Below are 19,309 nucleotides of genomic sequence, written 5' to 3' on the forward strand. Positions count from 1 at the left end.
CGTTGTATCTTATGTGCTTCGGCCTTAAGCCTCTTCTATTGTGTTGTTTAGTCCCTTCTCCTATACTTTGTATTTCTCGTTCAGTTCCTCCATTGTTTTCTTGCTTCTTAGCATTTTTTCTGCCATCTCTTTCAGTTTACTCAAGTCAGATCTCATCGGCATGATTTGCTTTCCAGTCCGACTCACACCTTCGCTTGGAAGATAACCAGGGAGAGAGAGAGAGAGAGAGAGAGAGAGAGAGAGAGAGAGAGAGAGAGAGAGAGAGAGAGAGAGAGAGAGAGAGAGAGAGACACTCATGCAGAATAATAACTGTCTCCTGAATCCACTGTTTTTGACATGTCCTCCATTGACACCTTGCTTGCCAGTCTAAGCAATACTGATAAGTCAACAATACAGACTTGAGAAGGTCCTGTATAAAATTAATGCAGCTGAATCGGCCATAATTTTCAACAACAGTTTTTTGACAGAAGGCCTGCTTCCCAATAATAGTAATGATAATAATGTTTTATTGATTTTATAGAAATTCTTTTCTATTCTTCTTATAGCTGTTTTTTTTAATATTACTTAGATTGGCGAGTAACGTGCCAATAGAAGACAGGGAAATTCATTTCTATTATTCCGAAGCCTCGTAAAGATGTTCTGATTGCTTTAGGAAATAATTCAATCATTTGCCAACATAGTAACACTAACCAGAAGCGAATATCAGTTATAGTTCGGATGTACTGAATTTTACCAAAAAACTTTTCCATGCGCGTGTTCTTTTCGGCCTGGGGGATAAGTTGTTCACCTTACACCCTTGATGAAGGAAACACCGGCAGCAACACCAGGAATAACATGGAGCAAAGAGCCAATGTAAATTCAGCTCCCCATGATGTCAACCAGATCTTGAGAAGATCAACAAGGCTATGCTATAGAAAGCATCAACTCCAGCAGCTGTCGTGAGGCAGCAAGTAAGCAGCCAATAGTAGCAGACCGTACTCGAGTGTGCAGCCAACCAAATCGGTGTCCAGTTGCACCCTGCTTGCACTACTGGTAAAAAATACCATAGGACTCCCAATGACATCCTGAATCCACTGTTTTTGACATGTCCTCCATTGACGCATTGCTTGCCAGTCTAAGTCAACAATACGGAGACTTGAGAAGGTCCTGTATAGGATTAACGCAGCTGAATCAGCCATAATTTTCAACAAAAGTTGTTTGACAGAAGGTCTGCTTCCCAATAATAGTAATAATAATAATGATAATAATGTTTTATTGATTTTATAGAAATTCTTTTCTATTTTTCTTATACTGGTCTCTTTAATATTACTTAGATTGGCGAGTAACGTGCCAATAGAAGACAGGGAAATTCAAGATCGATTACTGTGTAGATATTTGTATTTGTATTGAAATATGGCATACATTATCTGTTGCTTTATACAATTTCAAGTGAATAATCTAAATATAGTTAGAAGGCAGACGATTCTTCTGGTCTTGACCAGATATGCCCAAGGCTGTGGTTTAAAGTAGACTAACGATGGATTCAGGTTCTACCCTATTTATAGTCGGGGGGTCAGCAGGGGGTGTCCTGTGGTCTGAATTCTCACTGGTCAGGGCTGTGATGCTCATCTCTTATTGGTGGCTGGAAGGGATCTTCCAGCTACTTTCTAAAGTTGATGCTCTTGCTGTCTCAACCTTTCAGACCGCTGGAACTGGAATGTTCTGCCACTGGGGTGGTGTGTGAGGTTGTACAATGTTGCATGATGTTACATCAGACCGAATTCTCATTGGCTGTTGGATGCTGCGTGACATCACTGCTGGTTGAATTTACATTGGCTGCAGGGTGGCTGGTATGGTTGGGTATGTCTGGGTTGGTGACATCTCTTGTTCTGGTATTATCATGGTTAGGGTTGTTTCTTTGTAGGTATGTGGAGAGAAAAAACACCTCTTGGGTGGTGTTTAAAGAGGTTTTTTCCCATTGAATGAGGAGGATCTCTAACAGGCAGTGATGTCTTTGATCGGGGCTCTCCCGATTGTCCTTATGTTTTTGATAATTCTGTCACGGGATATGGCTTCATTGTGCACGGTCGAATTATGGTTCCCAATGGCCCCTTGTTGTGCATAGCTGGTGATTCTTTTAGACAGACATGTTGTGGTCATGCCAATATAGGCGCTGGACCATCTGTGGGCCAGGCTTAAGAATTGGTTGTAGTATACCACATTAGTCTGCTTCAAAGGGTCTTGCAATGGCTGGGTGACATTATTCCTCATTTCAGGTCCTTTGTTCGGTGGTTTTTATAATATACAGTGGACTCCTGTATTTACCGGGAATGTGTTCCAGACCCCACCATGAATAGCTAGAATCCACAAATACTTAGAACTCTTATAAAAATGCTTAAAGCTGCCTATTTTGTTACATCAAAGTCAAGAAAAACCTACTAAAAATGCTTATACCTGGTTTTCAAATAGTTTTATCACAAAAAGTATATTTAATCCTGAAATTGGTGTAAAAATACAGTAATTTGTGGATATTTCTCACAGAAAAATACTGCAAATATGCAAATTTTCCACAAATAATGGGTAGATATGATCCATAGAGAAATCCATGGATACGTGAGTCTGCGAATGCTGAGAACATGAATATGTGTGGTCCATTGTATAACAAAATCAATGGATTTGTCTTTTTCCTTGGGGGAAATGTTTTCCATGATGATCTTCTTTATGGCCTTTTCATCCTTATGGTACTGTGAATGCCTCATAGCCTTGTAGATCTTGATAATGTACTGGGGATGGGTCTGCAGGCTCTCAGCTCTGTTGTACCATCTGTCCAGGGCTGCTCGAACTTCTTTATTGACGAGTTTATTAGGATACTCGTTGTTGATGAGCACCTGTGAGACATGATCGAGTTCTTGGTGGGTGTCCTGTCAGGTAGAGCAGTGGGTGAGGGACCTCCTTATGAAAGCTCTGACTGTAGTACTCTTGAATCTGGAAGGGGCGCTCTGTCACCAGTGAGGCATATTTCTAAATTGGTTTTCTTGGGACGCCCTTCAACCCCTCCTACTTGCTGAGGCCCTTAAGGAGAGGGGCTCACACTCCAGCGGGATCCTCACCAAGGAGATGAAGAAAGCAGTGAAGTAACTGAAGGGGAAATAGAACATCGCGGTGCGACGCGGACAAGACGGCAGCCTTTATCTTGATTGATTCTGCTGAATACCACGAGAAGCTGGATGCTATTTTGTCTGAAGAGAGCATCGAGTGCCTGACAAGAAACCTGATAGACGACATCAAGAGAGAGGCCAACTGAGTCATCAGCGCAGTGAATGCTGCGACTAACGCTGTCCACCTCCTGCCCATACAAGGACACTACAGCCTGGGTTATCTATACGGTAACATAAAAACCCACATACAAGGAAACCCCCTCCGGCCGATCATCAGCCAGATGCCTGCCTCTACGTACGCTTTGGCTAGACATCTTAATCAAATTTTGACCCCCTATGTCCCGAGTTGGTACAGCCTGAAGTCGTCAGTAGAATTCCTAGAGGTCATCAAGGACGCCCCAGGCACCAGGATTATCACCTCGCTGGAACGTAGAGTCCGTTTATGAACGTGCCTATCGATGAAATCATTGACATTATCCTTAAGCATGTCTTACAGGAGTCAGTCGACAGCGCCCCTCAACATACCTGAAGCCTCGTTCCGTACGCTGCTGGAGATCTGCACAAAGAAGGCCCCTTTCTCCACCCACCGTGGCCAGATGTACCGCCAGAAGGATGGCGTAGCGATGGGCTCCCCACTGGGGGTACTCTTCACTAACTTTTACATGGGCACCGTGGAGGAATGAGTCTTCGCCAGGATGCAGCAACCCCGCAGATATGGATGTTATATCGACTACATCTTTGTTCAAGTCGACGCTGAGGATGAGGTAGAAGCCCTCTATCAGGCATTTCAGCAGTGCAGTGTGCTGAATTACACGGTTTAATACAGCACTGACGATCGGCTCCCCTTCCTCGACGTCCTTGTGAGTAAGACGGAAGACGGCCTCCGTACTTCTGTCTACACAAAGAAGACCAACCTAGGACTTTGCCTCAATGGTGACAGCGAGTGCCCCGCCAGATTCAAAAGCATGACTGTCAGGGCCTTCATCAGGAGAGCCCTCTCCCACTGCTCGACCTGGCAGGACACTCATCAGGAACTCGACCGTGCCTCCCAAGTAATTGTAAATAACGGATATTCAAATAAATTAATAAGCAGAGAAGTCCGTACAGCCCTGGAGAAATGGTACGGTAGTAAGAGCCCGCAACCCCGCCCCCAGTATAATATCAAGCTGTATTACAAAGCCTTCATGAGTTCCCATTACCGTGAAGAAGAGGACTCCGACAATACCAAGAATATCGACTTGATCATTTATTACCACAATTGTAGGATGTGCGACCTTATTATGAAAAATAACCCCTCTCCACTGGTATGAGACCCCCTGAACCAGACGCATGTGGTGTACCAGGATACATGCCCAGTTCGCGGTTGCAGCGGTGCCTACGTTGGTATGACTACCATGCACCTGTCGAAGAGAGACTCATGCCACGCCCAAGAGGTGGCTTTCAAGAATCATGGCTTCACCAGATATCAAGAGGCCATCTCCCGGGATGTCATCATCCAAAATACGAAGATCATTGGGAAGGCCCCTGATACCCGTCGGTTACGCCTGCTGGAGGTGCTTCTCATCCAGCAAGTAAAACCAACCTAAATACGACACAGGAAGAATTTCTCCTCCCTACGAGTATGAGAAGACCTGCCACCAACAAATGACACCACTGATCACGACAACTCCATGGAAGACAATGCTCCCAAACGAGATACTCCTGCAGCCAATGAAAATCAAATTAGCCGTGACGTCCCGCAGCATAGTGAAACGCCCATCAACATAACCACACAGGAGGTCTAGACAGCTGCAAGACCTGCAGCATCGCAACCATCAACTCGGAGAAAGTGGCTTGAGACCTGGCTCAAGCCACCAATGAAAATGAAGACCTACTGCCACCAGCCAATAGGAGATCAGCACGGGGCAGACCCCCTGCTGTCGACCCCAAATATAAGGAGGACGGACACCACACCAAGATCAGTCCACCCTAAGCTTCCCAGCCCGAGGATGTTTGGCAGCTCCAGATGAAAGCTCGCTTGCTGAGGAGAGAGAGAGAGAAGAGTAGACGAGAGAGAGATGAATATGAGAGAGAGAGAGAGAGAGAGAGAGAGAGAATCGTTAGTGACTTTGATGACTATGGTATCATAGTTTATCTGTAAAATTCAAATATATACACCAATTTTGACTGTATTTGATCATGACCTCTATAGGCACTCTGCTAGCCTGTCTAAGTAACACGGAACAAGCTGCTATTTGGAAAATAGAGAAGAATCTCTACAAGTGTAACGCTGCTGAAGTAGCCTTTACTTTTAATAAAGTATGCTTGGGAGAGGGTCTGCTTCCAAAGTACAATAATAATAATAATAATAATAATAGTAATAATAGTAATAATAATAATAATAATAATAATAATAATAATAATAATAATAATAATAATAATAATAATAATAATAATAATAATAATAGTAGCAGCCATGATTCCCATGACAAAAGTACTACAGAAGATGGATGCCGGGTACCAACTCAAGAAAAGAGGCAACAGAATCAACCATCTGATGGTCAACGACGACATCAAGCTGTATGGTAAGAGCATCAAGGAAATAGATACCCTAATCCAGACTGTAAGGATTGTATCTGAGGACATCAGGATGGAGTTTGGAATAGAAAAATGCGCCTTAGTCAACATACAAAAAGGCAAAGTAACGAGAACTGAAGGGATAAAGCTACCAGATGGGAGCAACATCAAACACATAGATGAGACAGGATACAAATACCTGGGAATAATGGAAGGAGGGGATATAAAACACCAAGAGATGAAGGACACAATCAGGAAAGAATATATGCAGAGACTCAAGGCGATACTCAAGTCAAAACTCAACGCCGGAAACATGATAAAAGCCATAAACACATGGGCAGTGCCAGTAATCAGATACAGCGCAGGAATAGTGGAATGGACGAAGGCAGAATTCTGCAGCATAGATCAGAAAACCAGGAAACATATGACAATACACAAAGCACTACACCCAAGAGCAAATACGGACAGACTATACATAACACGAAAGGAAGGAGGGAGAGGACTACTAAGTATAGAGGACTGCGTCAACATCGAGAACAGAGCACTGGGGCAATATCTGAAAACCAGTGAAGACAAGTGGCTAAAGAGTGCATGGGAAGAAGGACTAATAAAAGTAGACGAAGACTCAGAAATATACAGAGACAGGAGAATGACAGACAGAACAGAGGACTGGCACAACAAACCAATGCACGGGCAATACATGAGACAGACTAAAGAACTAGCCAGCGATGGCACATGGCAATGGCTACAGAGGGGAGAGCTAAAGAAGGAAACTGAAGGAATGATAACAGCAGCACAAGATCAGGCCCTAAGAACCAGATATATTCAAAGAAGGATAGACGGAAATAACATCTCTCCCATATGTAGGAAGTGCAATACGAAAAATGAAACTATAAACCACATAGCAAGCGAATGCCCGACACTTGCACAGAACCAGTACAAAAAGAGGCATGATTCAGTGGCAAAAGCCCTCCACTGGAGCCTGTGCAAGAAACATCAGCTACCTTGCAGTAATAAGTGGTACGAGCACCAACCTGAGGGAGCGATAGAAAATGATCAGGCAAAGATCCTCTGGGACTATGGTATCAGAAAGGATAGGGTGATACGTGCAAACTGACCAGACATGACGTTGATTGACAAAGTCAAGAAGAAAGTATCACTCATTGATGTCGCAATACCATGGGACACCAGAGTTGAAGAGAAAGAGGGAAAAAATGGATAAGTATCAAGATCTGAAAATAGAAATAAGAAGGATATGGGATATGCCAGTGGAAATTGTATCCATAATTATAGGAGCACTAGGCACGATCCCAAGATCCCTGAAAAGGAATCTAGAAAAACTAGAGGCTGAAGTAGCTCCAGGACTCATGCTGAAGAGTGTGATCCTAGAAACGGCACACATAGTAAGAAAAGTGATGGACTCCTAAGGAGGCAGGATGCAACCTGGAACCCCACACTATAAATACCACCCAGTCGAATTGGAGGACTGTGATAGAGCAAAAAAAAAAAGAAAAATAAATAAATAATAATAATAATAATATAATAACTGTAATTGCAAAATTCATATGTGAGTATTATAAAGAAACAATAATTCTCTCTCTCTCCTCTCTCTCTCTCTGCCAAAGGATTGATAGATAGACAAATAGATACTCTGTTCAATCCTCTCTTTCTTTCCTACTCCTAGAGATAAGTGAGCACACGATATCTCCTTTGATGGATAAGAAGTCTTTGTGACATCCTAATCCTTTAACTCCTTGTAACTCTCTGGAAAAAGTATATGTATTTATGGGAGGGGAAGAAGTGTCGCCCATTGTAGTTCATTTCAATCTTTTGGTATCTAAGGAGTTATTCTCTCTCTCTCTCTCTCTCTCTCTCTCTCTCTCTCTCTCTCTCTCTCTCTCTCTCTCTCTCTCTCTCTCTCTCTCTCTCTCTGATTGGCTGTGTATGTATTTCTAATGGTAAAATGTGTAAGATGACTTTGAAATTATATTAATGATATTTGAATGGTGTATTTGATGTAGAATGATACTTAATTTTAGATTTGGTATTTGAATTTCTAAAATTTGATATTTGAATTTTCAAGATAGGCAGATATAAGCATTTTTAGAGGGGTTCTAATATTTCACGGGTATGAGCTATTTGCGGGGGTCTGGTATGTGTCCCCGTGAATATGAAGGGGCGGGGGGGACCACTGTACACCAGGTATAAGCATTTTTAGTGGGTTAACCTTGAGTTTGAACTAACAAAATAGGCAGTTTTAAGCATTTTTATAGTTGTTCCAAGTATTCTCTGATTGTAGCTATTCATGTGGGGGTCTGGAATGCATCCCCCGTGAACATGGATTGTCCACTGTACATAATAATGAGCTACACATTTTGGGAATCTGGCTTTCTGATAAGTAACAAAGTCTGTTCAGTAACAAAGACCATGTGGTGGCCTGTGCTTAAATATTTATTCCTAACATAAAATAACTTATACTTTACACTTGACATTCAGTGTAAGGGATTTATTGTTCTTTTAAAAGTTTTTTCACCCAAAGTAGTAGTGTAACAAAAAATAATTATAATATTTTAGGTGTTGCTAAAGAATTCTGTTAAGGTGAGGTGTTACTACTATAAATATAATAATGATAATGAGAGATTAGAAAGAGATGTTCCTTTAAGCATGATGTACTGAAAATCATCACAGCATCCACTGCATTTAGTTTATGACAATAAAACACAAACTGCTGCCTTGTGTGTATAAACATTAATATGCTTTGTTGAGTTCCTGTAGAAAAAAAATTTAATAATAGAAATTATAAAAAAGTATTTGATAATACCTTGAAGGCTGTTTATTAGATATTTGGAAAGCATAAGTCCCACATTAATACCTGAGAAACCATAGCTTTTATTTTGAAATTTGAATTTTGTATGGAAATTATACTATTTAATGTATTAATTTATGTAGGTGACATTCTTTTAGAGCTCTTGAGGTGTAAGCATGAGGAGTTGTGATAAACATAAAAGTTTTTTTTTAGTAATTGTACCCTTTTGATTAACTGTAAGACAATCAGTATACTTGAATTTACATGTGGTACAGTTCAAATAAAGTTTCATTGTTTTTAACTAGTCTTGTCGATTCACTTCAGTTCCATGCCTTCTTTTATGTTTTTCAGTAAATAAGTGTTTTCATAAGAATTAACTTTTTACAGAATTGCCTGAGACGAGTTTCACACGCAGCATCAGTAATCCTGAGGCAGTGATGAGACGTCGACGTGCACAAAAACTCGAGAAGAAATTGCAACAGTTCAGAAGTAAAGATGGAGGCCCTGATACTGGTGGCACTCTAAAGGTTAGTAAAATCTGTTTGTTTGGGACAAAATTTACTTACTGTATGGATAGCTTATATCTCCGTTCTGATAGGTGAGTCGGCATTCAAACAAAGTAGATCTGATGGCTGACCCCCCTGGATGACTGTCTAGTATACCTGTTCCCTACTAGGTGTTTTGAATGTTTTAGTTCATGTCAAAAATCTCCTTTGCTGCCATTATGTATAGGCACTTGTTGGTATCTCATGGTTTTGGCTGTTTCTGCTTTGATGGTACAGTATATTTATTTTTCTTGAGGATGCCTTCCACTAGGATCAAGGCTAAGAACATCAAGTTTTGTGGCAGTCATTACTGTATTAGCTGGTTCATTTTTGAGACAAATAGACACTGTGCTGGCTGCAGGGTAATAAAGTGTGATCTTGAGAATAGATATGAGGAACGTGAGGATTTTCGATTACTTTTTGCTTAAGTTCGTTACAATAGGAAGAATAGATTGTAAAAGCTAAAAGATCAATCGTAAACCTGTCATTACTCCTCCTCGTCCAGGTCCCTCATATTTAGTTTTCCTTATTCAGTATATGGCTTTTTCTCGGCTAATGCTTTAGCTAGTTGTACTGAGACTTCCTCTTTAGCTCTGCCTTGGGCTTCCCTCTCATTTTAGGAAAAGTATATTGAGATGTTAGAACAGGAAATAAACCTCATATTAGTCAGTATAAGGTTTGTCCTAATTTGTGTTTGGGAACCATGCCAGGTCCCCCATAGTGTATGATCATTTTTGTGTTCCTTGTAAAAGATAGGGTTTTGGTGACCTTGCCCATCTGTAGCTCGAGCCTACCACTGTCTTGTGGCAGTTGGAAGAGTCCGCTGCCAGGGAACCTGGCCAGTTCTTGGAGCAATGTGGTTCTGTGCCCTCTTGTCACCTGCACCATATTTGACTTCCACCATTGGCACTAAGTAATTAGGTTGTTAGCACTGGTAATCATATAAGTATAGACAGTGTTGTTAATGAAAATGTGTCTGTAGTGAGTTGTACTTATTCTGATGTTACATTGACTTGGTCCACATCTTCTCAGTCTAGATCCTTGTCTGCTATTCCTCTTTCACCTCAAAAAGTACTTGTTCATTCTTTAGTTTCTGTCTCTTAAGCAAGTCACTATCCTCTTCCTCTATTAATATTATCTCCGATCCTACCATGGTTACTGTATTTTCTGTTGTTTCCAAACTAGATGTTATTCTAACTGCACTGCTTTCTAAGGATGTATTGTATGGGAAATCCCTAAGTTAGTTGCGTTGCTGTTGGGTGTGGTGGGGGTGTTGGTTGTCATTGTCTTCTTCCCCTCTCCTCACAACTTTTCCCATTTTTTTTTTTGGCACCTGGTGGCTCTTTGTCATATTTTGCTCAGCTGACTTGTATGACACAGGTGCGGTGCTTCAGACTGCATTTCCCCTCAGGCTCCCTTTTATCAGGTTGCAGATTCATGGAGCCAATTGGCTGCTGTAGCCTGCTGTTACCTCAACTCCTCATCTGATGGAAGAAGAGTTTGAATTGGAGGAACCTCCTTCAGCTTTTTGGCATTTGCAGGAGTGTTGCACTTTGCTTTATCCTTATTTAGTCAAGGAATAAGATGTCCAATATGTATTGAAAAAGCTCAAGCTTTCTCATTCAGTTAAAGAGCATTTTGCAGGTTTTATCATACGCTGGCCCACAAATTTCCTTATAAGTTGGCAAGCCCTTAGCTTTCATGTTTTTTTGAAGTCCCAGAACCATCTCTTATGATACTGTGCTTTACTGGTGCTTAAACCTTCTTCAGTTGAAAAGTTGGTTTTCATTGCCTGTCTTATTCCTTTGATGAGAAGTACTCTTGACAGGATGCTTTGGACATGCTGAGACAGAGGTGGTTGTCCATGTCTGTTTAGATTGTTGAAAGATTGTTGCAGAGTTGAGTTTTACTGAACTTTCATTCAATATAATTGCCTCTACTCTGAGAGCCAGTTTAGAGAGTTTGTGGCACCAGCTTAAAGAGTTTGTGGTGCCAGGTTAGAGTTCATGATGCCAGCATAGAGAGAGAGTAGTGCCAGCAGGAAATTAGTGAGGGAGAGTCATAGAGATTTGACTTTCTGCTGCTACAGGGTAATGTTCTCACACTTATACTAACTCAGTTTTGAAGAAGTGAGTATATTGATGCTCCTATCTATCGTCAAAGGTTTCTGCTCTGGAGATGGCAATTGTTTTGGTTTATCCTTTGGTTGCCTTCTGAGCCTGACTTTTCAAGGTGATGGTGGAGGATATATTGGTACAAGTTTTACCTTTTCTTCACGGTCTTGTATACCTTTTGGGGATCCATTCAGCCCTCAACTTCCAGTAGGAGGCCAATTGCAGACCTTCTGGCATGTTTGGGGAAACTTAAGAGCAGAACCCTAGTTGGTGGAGGTACTGAAAGAGAGTTATGTGCCCTGAGGTGTCCCCTCCGCTGGTGTCGTCCCCTTTAGCCATTTCTTTGTATCTTCTCCTGTAGAAGTATCTTGTTTTCTTGTAGGAGGTTGTAATTAGAGAAGAATGGAATGTAACAGGTGTACAGTAATTCACTGATATTTTACCTCAGACTTTTTTCAAGCTCCATAAGCAACTGGAGATTGGTGCCCAGTGTTGGATGTATTTAGACTGAACAACTTTATGCATCTGTCCCATTTCTTCATGAGGTTCCACTAACTTCTACATAACACACTTAATCTCTTGGAAATGCTCGTCTCCTCCCAGCAAGAGATATTTTAAAGGTATTTTGGATTCTGGCTTCAATGAAGTGGAGAAACAACAGTAGCCTTGTATCAGAAGTAGTGGTTTGTGTATTTCTCAACTGTTGATCTAGAGGAATTTTCAGCAACAGGACTTCTGTAGAAATTACTTAACCTCTTGCAAATGCTCGTCTCCTCCCAGTAAGAGATTTTTTAAGGTGTTTTGGATTCTGTCTTTAATCAAGTGGAGAAACAACAGTAGCCTTGTATCAAAAGTAGTGGTTTTTGTATTTCTCAGCCTTTGATCTAAAGGAATTTTCAGCAACAGGTCGTCTGTAGAAATCAAAGTTTCTCTGCTTTCTTAGATCTAGTCATAGTTATAGTTCATTCTTTCTTCAGTATTGCATCATGTGGTTGGATAATCAACACCTCAAGATGTTAAGATCAGTTGAGATTGAAGCCCCTATAACTCGGTATCAATCTCTCTGGAATTTATAATGCATTTACATCTATAAGATTGCTCTGGTGGGGTCAGGTAGAAAAGGCAGAGTTGTCATATTTACGGGTATGTAAGGCGCTTTAATGCTTCCTGCAGATATAATCCTTTTCAGGACAATTCACTCTAGACCTTGGGAGTTGAGGGAAAGGGTTTGCATCTTCCCTGTTAACTTTTTTTAGATGCACTGAATGGCCTGTTGGCTCCGGTATTTGGCCTTGGGACATAAATTCGTATGTCAGTTGATCTATTATGACCTTATAGATTCACTATCTTGTTTTGTTTAGTTCATTTTATAAAAAAAGACATCCACTCAAAATCATCCAAGTCAGTCACAGGGCTCACTTTCTGTTTTTTTTTTTTTTTTTTTTAAACACTGGAGATTTCTCTATATTTCTGTTTTTCTTGCTTCCTTGTTAAGTCGGCAAATAGTCATTTCTGACACTTTTGTTCCTTTTTTGGGTCACCTTCAAAGCATCAGTTACAGGACCTCCTTGTTGTTTTTCTAAAATGAAGTATTTCAGGGTATTATAGACTATTTCTTTGGTCTCGGGTGGTGGGTGAAGGCATTTGTGGGAGTCACTTGGGCTGTCCATACTCATCACAGTGGCTGATCAAGAGCGAGTATTTTTTAATGATATTGACCATGACCTTTTAAATCCTCTTATAAACCATAGGACCCCTAAACTCAGATCTGGCAATGCCGGGGAAAAAATATGCCATATCTTCATTTTCATTAATGAAACTGAGGTTTTAACCAATAATAGACGAAGTAAGATATACATATTCGAAATATGTGATGGAAACAAAGCACAACATTTCAAGAAATGAAAACTGTTTCAATTCTGTTAAGCTAATATGATTACTGTAACATGAAAATGAGCAATGTATGATATCTCTACAAGCCACACAACAGCAATCTTAGAAAAGTAAACGCTTTTTGTTAGGACTATCAGCAGTTAAAAGAATAAGTTCATTTCAAGCACTCTCCTTTAAAGCTATTGTGAAGGAAATGCTATTATATATATATGGTATATATATATTTTTTTGCCCTAAAGCTGAGAATGATGTTAAGGCTAAATGGCAAATGGGCAATTTACTGTGATAGGTGTCGTAAACGGGGTTTTTCTTCACTCAGAACCTCTATTCAGCACATTGCAGACATTTTTTACCTTCCTCAGAGATGAGAAAGGTTTGTCTGTTTCTGCCATTAGAGGCTACGGGGTGGCCCTGAGTTTAGTGTTACGTCGTAGAGGTGTCGACTTCTCCTCATCCTGGCAACTTAACTTGCTAGTTAAAGAGTTTGAGCAATCGAGTTCTCCTAGGGAGCTCAAGCCCCCTACGTGGGATGTTTCGTTGGTCCTGAGAAGTTTCACTAAAGCTCCATATGAGCCTTGGCGTCGTTCATCAGACAGGAACTTGACCCTCAAAATGGTTTTTCTCCTGGCCTTGGCATCTTCGAAGAGAGTGGGGGAGCTGTACGGTCTGAGCTATGATGTGAAGCACACCAGGGGTTGGGGGTCAGTGTCCTTTGAATTTGTCCGGGAATTCATGGCTAAGACCCAGAATATGTGCATGATGATAGGTTCACGTCCTTTTCCATTTCATCACTAAATGACTTTGTGGGTGGTGATGCTCAAGAGCTTTTGTTGCATCCTGTCAGGGCTCTGCGTTGCTACCGTAAAAGGACACGACACCTTAGACCAGGCTGTTGTAGGCTTTTTGTTATTATTGGGCGTACAAAGAAAGAGGTGTTGAAAAATACTATTTCTTTTTGGATACGGGAAGCCATCAGACAGGCATACTTGACTCTTGATGATTCCACCACCACATCTGTGCAGGCTAGAGTGCATGATGTTAGGGGTATGGGTCCTTCTCTGGCTTTCAAAAAGAACTTGGCTGTACATAGTGTGCTGAGCGCTGGTACTTGGTTACGTCAGTCCACGTTCACCCCCTTCTATCTTAAGGATGTTGCCCACAGATCTATGGACACATTTTCCCTGGGTCCTGTGGTGGCTGCCCAACAGATTATGTAACTCATCATTGGCCTTAACAAGGCACATTTGTATCTTACCTAAGATGATTGTGTGGATGAGAGAATGAGTGAGTTGGCTGGTCTCTTTCTTTCTCTTGTACCTTTCCTTCTTCCTTCAGGCGGGTTGAGGAATAGACACATCATTTGCTGGACTGGTCTGATACAGGTTAGTAAGGTAGTTATACTGATAGTTTGATCACTTGGTATGCAAAAAACCAACCCTCTATTCGGTAGCATGTGCTCCGCTTCTTGGCAAGGGGTAGTAGGGAGTGGTAACAAACCCTGGTGTGTTGGTTTGTTATTGGACAGTCAAAGTTTCTCTTTAGTTCCCTATACAATGATTCTCCCATATATCATTGTATGTCGCTCAGTGTCTGAGTGGTTGGTTATCAATGTATCTGGCTTCTCACGGGCGTCAGTCCCTATCTGGAAAATATTTCTTCTGGAGCTGGACTGATGGGTAGGCCCCCAGCCAGTTTAGGATGTCTGTACCTCCCTCCAAGTATAGGTCTATCCTATTGTGAAGACCGAAGGTTTGTTTGTAAATGAACAAATGACAAATTTTCTATGACAATTTGTATTTTTCATAGCTACAAACCTGAGGTCTTAACGTTGTACTGCCCACTTCTAGCCGCCCCTCTGTCTTGCTAAAGACATCCTGTGTTGGGAAAGGCTGAATGCTGTGTCGTGGGTGCGTGGTCCTTGACCACTTTTCACCCAATATAAGTACACGTTGCCAGATCTCAAAAGATTCCTTGCTTTCAACTGTGATTTAACCGGATCCAGCTAGGCGCTAGAATTTTTCCTATTGTTAAGACCTCAGGTTTGTAACTATGAAAAATACAAATTGTCGAAGAAAATTTGTAATTTGTTCATGAAACTTACCTGTCAGATATATATATAGCTGTATTTTCTGAAGTCCGACAGAATTTTAAAAAAAAAACTTCCGACACACGCAGTGGTCCGGCCAGGTGGTTAGTACCCATTCCCGCCGCTGGGAGGCGGGTATCAGGAACCATTCCCATTTTCTATTCATAATTTTTCTGTCGCTGGTGCTGAAAACACCTGTTTTCAGTACCTCCGTCTTAGGATTTTGGAAACTTCATTGCCGCTAAGTATCCTAATTGTCTTTTGATTTATTTACTTGGATTTGTGGGATTTGTGGCTAGGCATACGCTATCTTAAATTGATTTGAATTTGATTCATTTTTGCATAAAATATCTGAATCTAGTTAGGCTAGTTTCAGACGGGGTTGTCTGCAAAGATAGGGTGTGGCTACCGAAAGCTTCGGTAGATCCGCACTTGGTATGTACGAGGGGTATGGGTCTTGCTTCTTTGTTGAGATTTGTCATGTAAGGAGTGTGAGACTTTGTCTATTCCGTAAGGAAGACGTATGATTCGTATGTACGCAATTAATCAGTAAACATGTCTAATTCCGTAAGGAAGACGTATGATTCGTATGTACGCAATTAATCAGTAACAAAAGTCAGGGTAGTGAACCTGCTAACCTTCCTGTAGACTTTATTTTGCCTAACCCTGTAGTATGGCCTACGGGCTATGAATATGTCTACGAGAGGTGCTCGCTCTCCTTCATTGCTGTGAAGTGCTACTTCTGTAATTGTTACTCCTAACCCTGCAGTGTTGCCTTCGGGCCCTAAGCAGTGTCTGTAGAGGAATTACCCTTTCTCTGATACTCTTTCGATTCGTATCTTAGAATTGAAAGTGCTTGCTTTAGAGAGTAAAAGTGAAGTGCAGAAGTGCAGTGATACCCCTTGTGTAGTGGAGGGTGCGTCAGATCGGCCTCGTTTCGCCTCTAGGCCGGGACCTCTGCTTGACTCCCAGGACCCGGGGAGGGAGCATGTCGAAAGCCTAAGGAGGGTTACAAGGAACCCCCACCGATCTGGCGTGCCTTCGGCAGTTTCTGATGAAAATCCCCAGACTGCCAAAGTGCGTGCGCGTGCACGAATCCTGAAAGATTGCTTCTCGTCCTCCGAAGCGTCCTCCCCATGCAGGGGTTGGAGCTTTCGGAAGGACTCGCGCCCTCTAAATAGAAGCTTTATAGAAGAGGACGCTTCACGTCCTCTCTCTCTCTCGTTATGCGTTTCAGTGAGAAGTAAGAAGGCGAACATCGCCTGAACTCGTGTCCGTCTTTCCACCGAGAAATACGTAAAAGAAGTCATAGTAGCAGGAAGCTTTTGAGAGCGGACGCTCAGGACGCTCGGATGGACTCCAGGCGCGCGCGGGTGCACGCCAAGTGCGCGCCAGTGGACGCCGAGCGCACTCCAGTGGGACGCCGAGCGCGCTCCAGTGGACGCCGAGCGCGTTCCAGTGGACGCGAGCGCGCGCCAGTGGACGCCGAGCGTGCACCAGCGCACGCCAGGTGTGTCGCCTGGCTGAACGTTTCTGTTGAACTCTTCAAGCTCTTGTTTCAGATATGGGCCTAAAGAATGTTTACCTCTACCTCTGGTGATACCTTCTACCTCACCTGCAAAGAATGTGAAGTAGGCAGTGCTTCGAGGAAGTTTAAAGTGAACAGACAACTTCTTCTTCGAAACCCAGCAAGACATCGGGTTTCGTGAATTCAAGAGGTCTCTGTCAATTAATATTGCTTTTCGCATAGGTGGATGGAGTTAGGAAAGCTCAAGGGAAGATCTCGTTTGCTCTACCGCAACCTTTGCCATTCGGGCCAATAAATTTAAGTTGCCACTACCGCAGTCAAGACTTTGCGATAAGGCAGTTACGGGTTATGTAAGGCTCGATGTCCTGCACGTCAGGACTCTCGGCAACGTTCAGTGGGATCTTGCAAAGGCACTCATCAAAAAGGACGCTCTTCAGGAAAGCGCAAGACAGGACTTCCTTTGCCATACTGCCAATAAATTTTAAGCTTTAGCAGGCATTAGTTGTGATACGGGAGAGGAAGCTGGTTGGAGAGTTTCTTCCTCTTCCCAGGATAATTTTGCAAGCTTTTTAGCCCATCTGAAAGGTTTTTCAGATGATAGATTTTGTTAGTTTCTAGTCGGGACTACGCTGCCGAATTGAACATCGTTGTTTCTACCTGCCGTAAGCCCAGTCTCTTAACAGGATTCTTGCCCCTTCCTCGTTTGAGACGGGAATCGAAAAAATTAAATGCTTGACTCCCTGGATTACGTTTTGTCAATTCAGTGACTTTCCCCCATTGACATATACTTTCGTTTTGTCAAGTAAGTGGGGTATCCCCTCATTGACAAAATATCTCTTTGTCCCGTAAATGGGTTAGTTCTCATTGACAAACATCTCATTAACTTGATATTGCGTAAGCGAATAAGCTCTTATTGACAAGATTCGGAAGAGCTCTCATTCGTCATTCGCAGACTCGTACAAGAAATAGACTTGTAGACTACGTCAATGAACGCTTATGTCCAGTAACATAAGAAGCTTGAGCTGACTGCTTCGATTCTCTTAAGTTTTGTTCATGAAACTTGCCTGTCAGATATGTATGTAGCTGTATTTCCGAATTCAGCTATATATGTCTGCCAGGTAAGTATGAACAAACTTTATTGTGATATAATTTCATATTTTGCCTTGCGTTATTTTACTTCTGGTTGGTTCAAGTCATATACGCTTGCTGTAGTTACCTCTTCGGATGGCAACCGAGAGGTCTATTGTCTATTTTAAGGACATTTAATCGTTACTCCCTGCAGCCTTCCAGGAGTTTCCGATTTATCTTTTACCGTTGTATGGTAGTGTTCTGACGACACAAACGCATCTATATATTTAGCGTTTTCTGTTTCGCTTAAATATACCAGCTTGAGAGTCTTTCGGCTCAAAAAATAACGGACCTATTTCTTCGTAGAATAGGGTAGCTGGCAACCCAGACATAAAGTTTAAGAGACGACGTTCGTAAGCTGCCTGGCTGCTGCTGTCACGCTGTGTCTGTCTTCCAGTCCAACCGAGCCAGTAACAGATCGGGCGCTGTCATGCGCCGTAGGTTACGTCTCTCTCTCCTGCGGGATTGACTGACTAACCGTATCTCTGTGCTGGCGGTTACGTCTCTCCTGCGGGATTGACTGACTAACTGTAACTCTGCCCTACAATCACGGACTTTAGCCTAAGATTGAGGGGATTTCTTACGTGAATGAATAAACGTTGCATTCGTTTTGCCTTACTATGTTCAACAGAGTTATCTCTTAATCCTTTCGGTGCTCGTTACCGCACGGTATAGAACTACGAGTCTACCGCAACATTGCACTTTTATATGCTCTCCTGCTTAGGCAAAGCGCAGCCTTATTAGGGAAGTAAGCATACTCGGGGAGGGAATGGATGAGCTTGCTGGGGACCATTTCCTTCCTGAAGAAGTTTGTTTCCCCGAATAGACTGCAATTCAGACCACAGTTTTTTCCTACCGGGAAACTGAAATATTATTCAAGATCTAGAATGATTCTGAACATCTCTCAGTGCGTTTATCACCTGAGGTGATAGAAAGAAGGTGCCGGACATCTGGATAGGGTTTCAGATGTCCTGGATCTTAATCTGAAAGAAGTAAAAGCGATTCGGTAGTCCCTCCAGTCCTCGTAACGAGTTTTGGGAACCAGTGGTCCAGATCAACTCTGATATTCCACAGCTCTCTCATATCTTAAGAAGTATCTTCTCTCGGTCCCTGTTCGAGTTTACGAGAAAGCCTATTATAACAACAGGCGTAGAATGTAACGATCCTCTAGAGGTTCGTTACCGGATTGCGAAAGTCTGTAAACGAATCGTCTCGATCGACGGCAGCAACTATTGACTTCCAAGTGGAATCTTTCTTTAGAAGTAAGTTGAGAGTTGTGGAGACTTTAGGGACGCCCTTTCATTCTTCTCTTCGATATGTTGAGGACGAAGAGGCTTCTTCTTCTCTGCTCCCTTATTCTCGATCCGGGATCGGTACCATTAAACGCCATCCTATGATATTGAACTGGGATGGATATTTAGTCTCTTTTCCCCTTTTTTCAATCGCTTAGGAAATGTAATAAGAGGATTTATGACGTCACAGGGAGCGACAATGACGCTGATCGCCCCATGTTGGC

The 19,309-nt window shown here is 42.2% G+C and overlaps 1 protein-coding gene across 11 annotated transcripts in view; it reads left to right on the forward strand.

Moving 5' to 3' along the window:
- Positions 1–19,309, forward strand: part of LOC135224522 (afadin-like) — a 573,724-nt gene that overhangs the window by 160,178 nt on the left and 394,237 nt on the right. For all 11 annotated transcript variants that reach the window (XM_064263577.1, XM_064263587.1, XM_064263579.1 and 8 more), the window contains one exon: positions 8,887–9,026. In XM_064263577.1, the coding sequence (XP_064119647.1) occupies positions 8,887–9,026 (140 nt within the window). The remainder of the gene's footprint in view (positions 1–8,886; positions 9,027–19,309) is intronic.

This window comes from Macrobrachium nipponense, chromosome 12 (assembly GCF_015104395.2).
Source record: "Macrobrachium nipponense isolate FS-2020 chromosome 12, ASM1510439v2, whole genome shotgun sequence".
NCBI classification, from domain to species: domain Eukaryota; kingdom Metazoa; phylum Arthropoda; class Malacostraca; order Decapoda; family Palaemonidae; genus Macrobrachium; species Macrobrachium nipponense.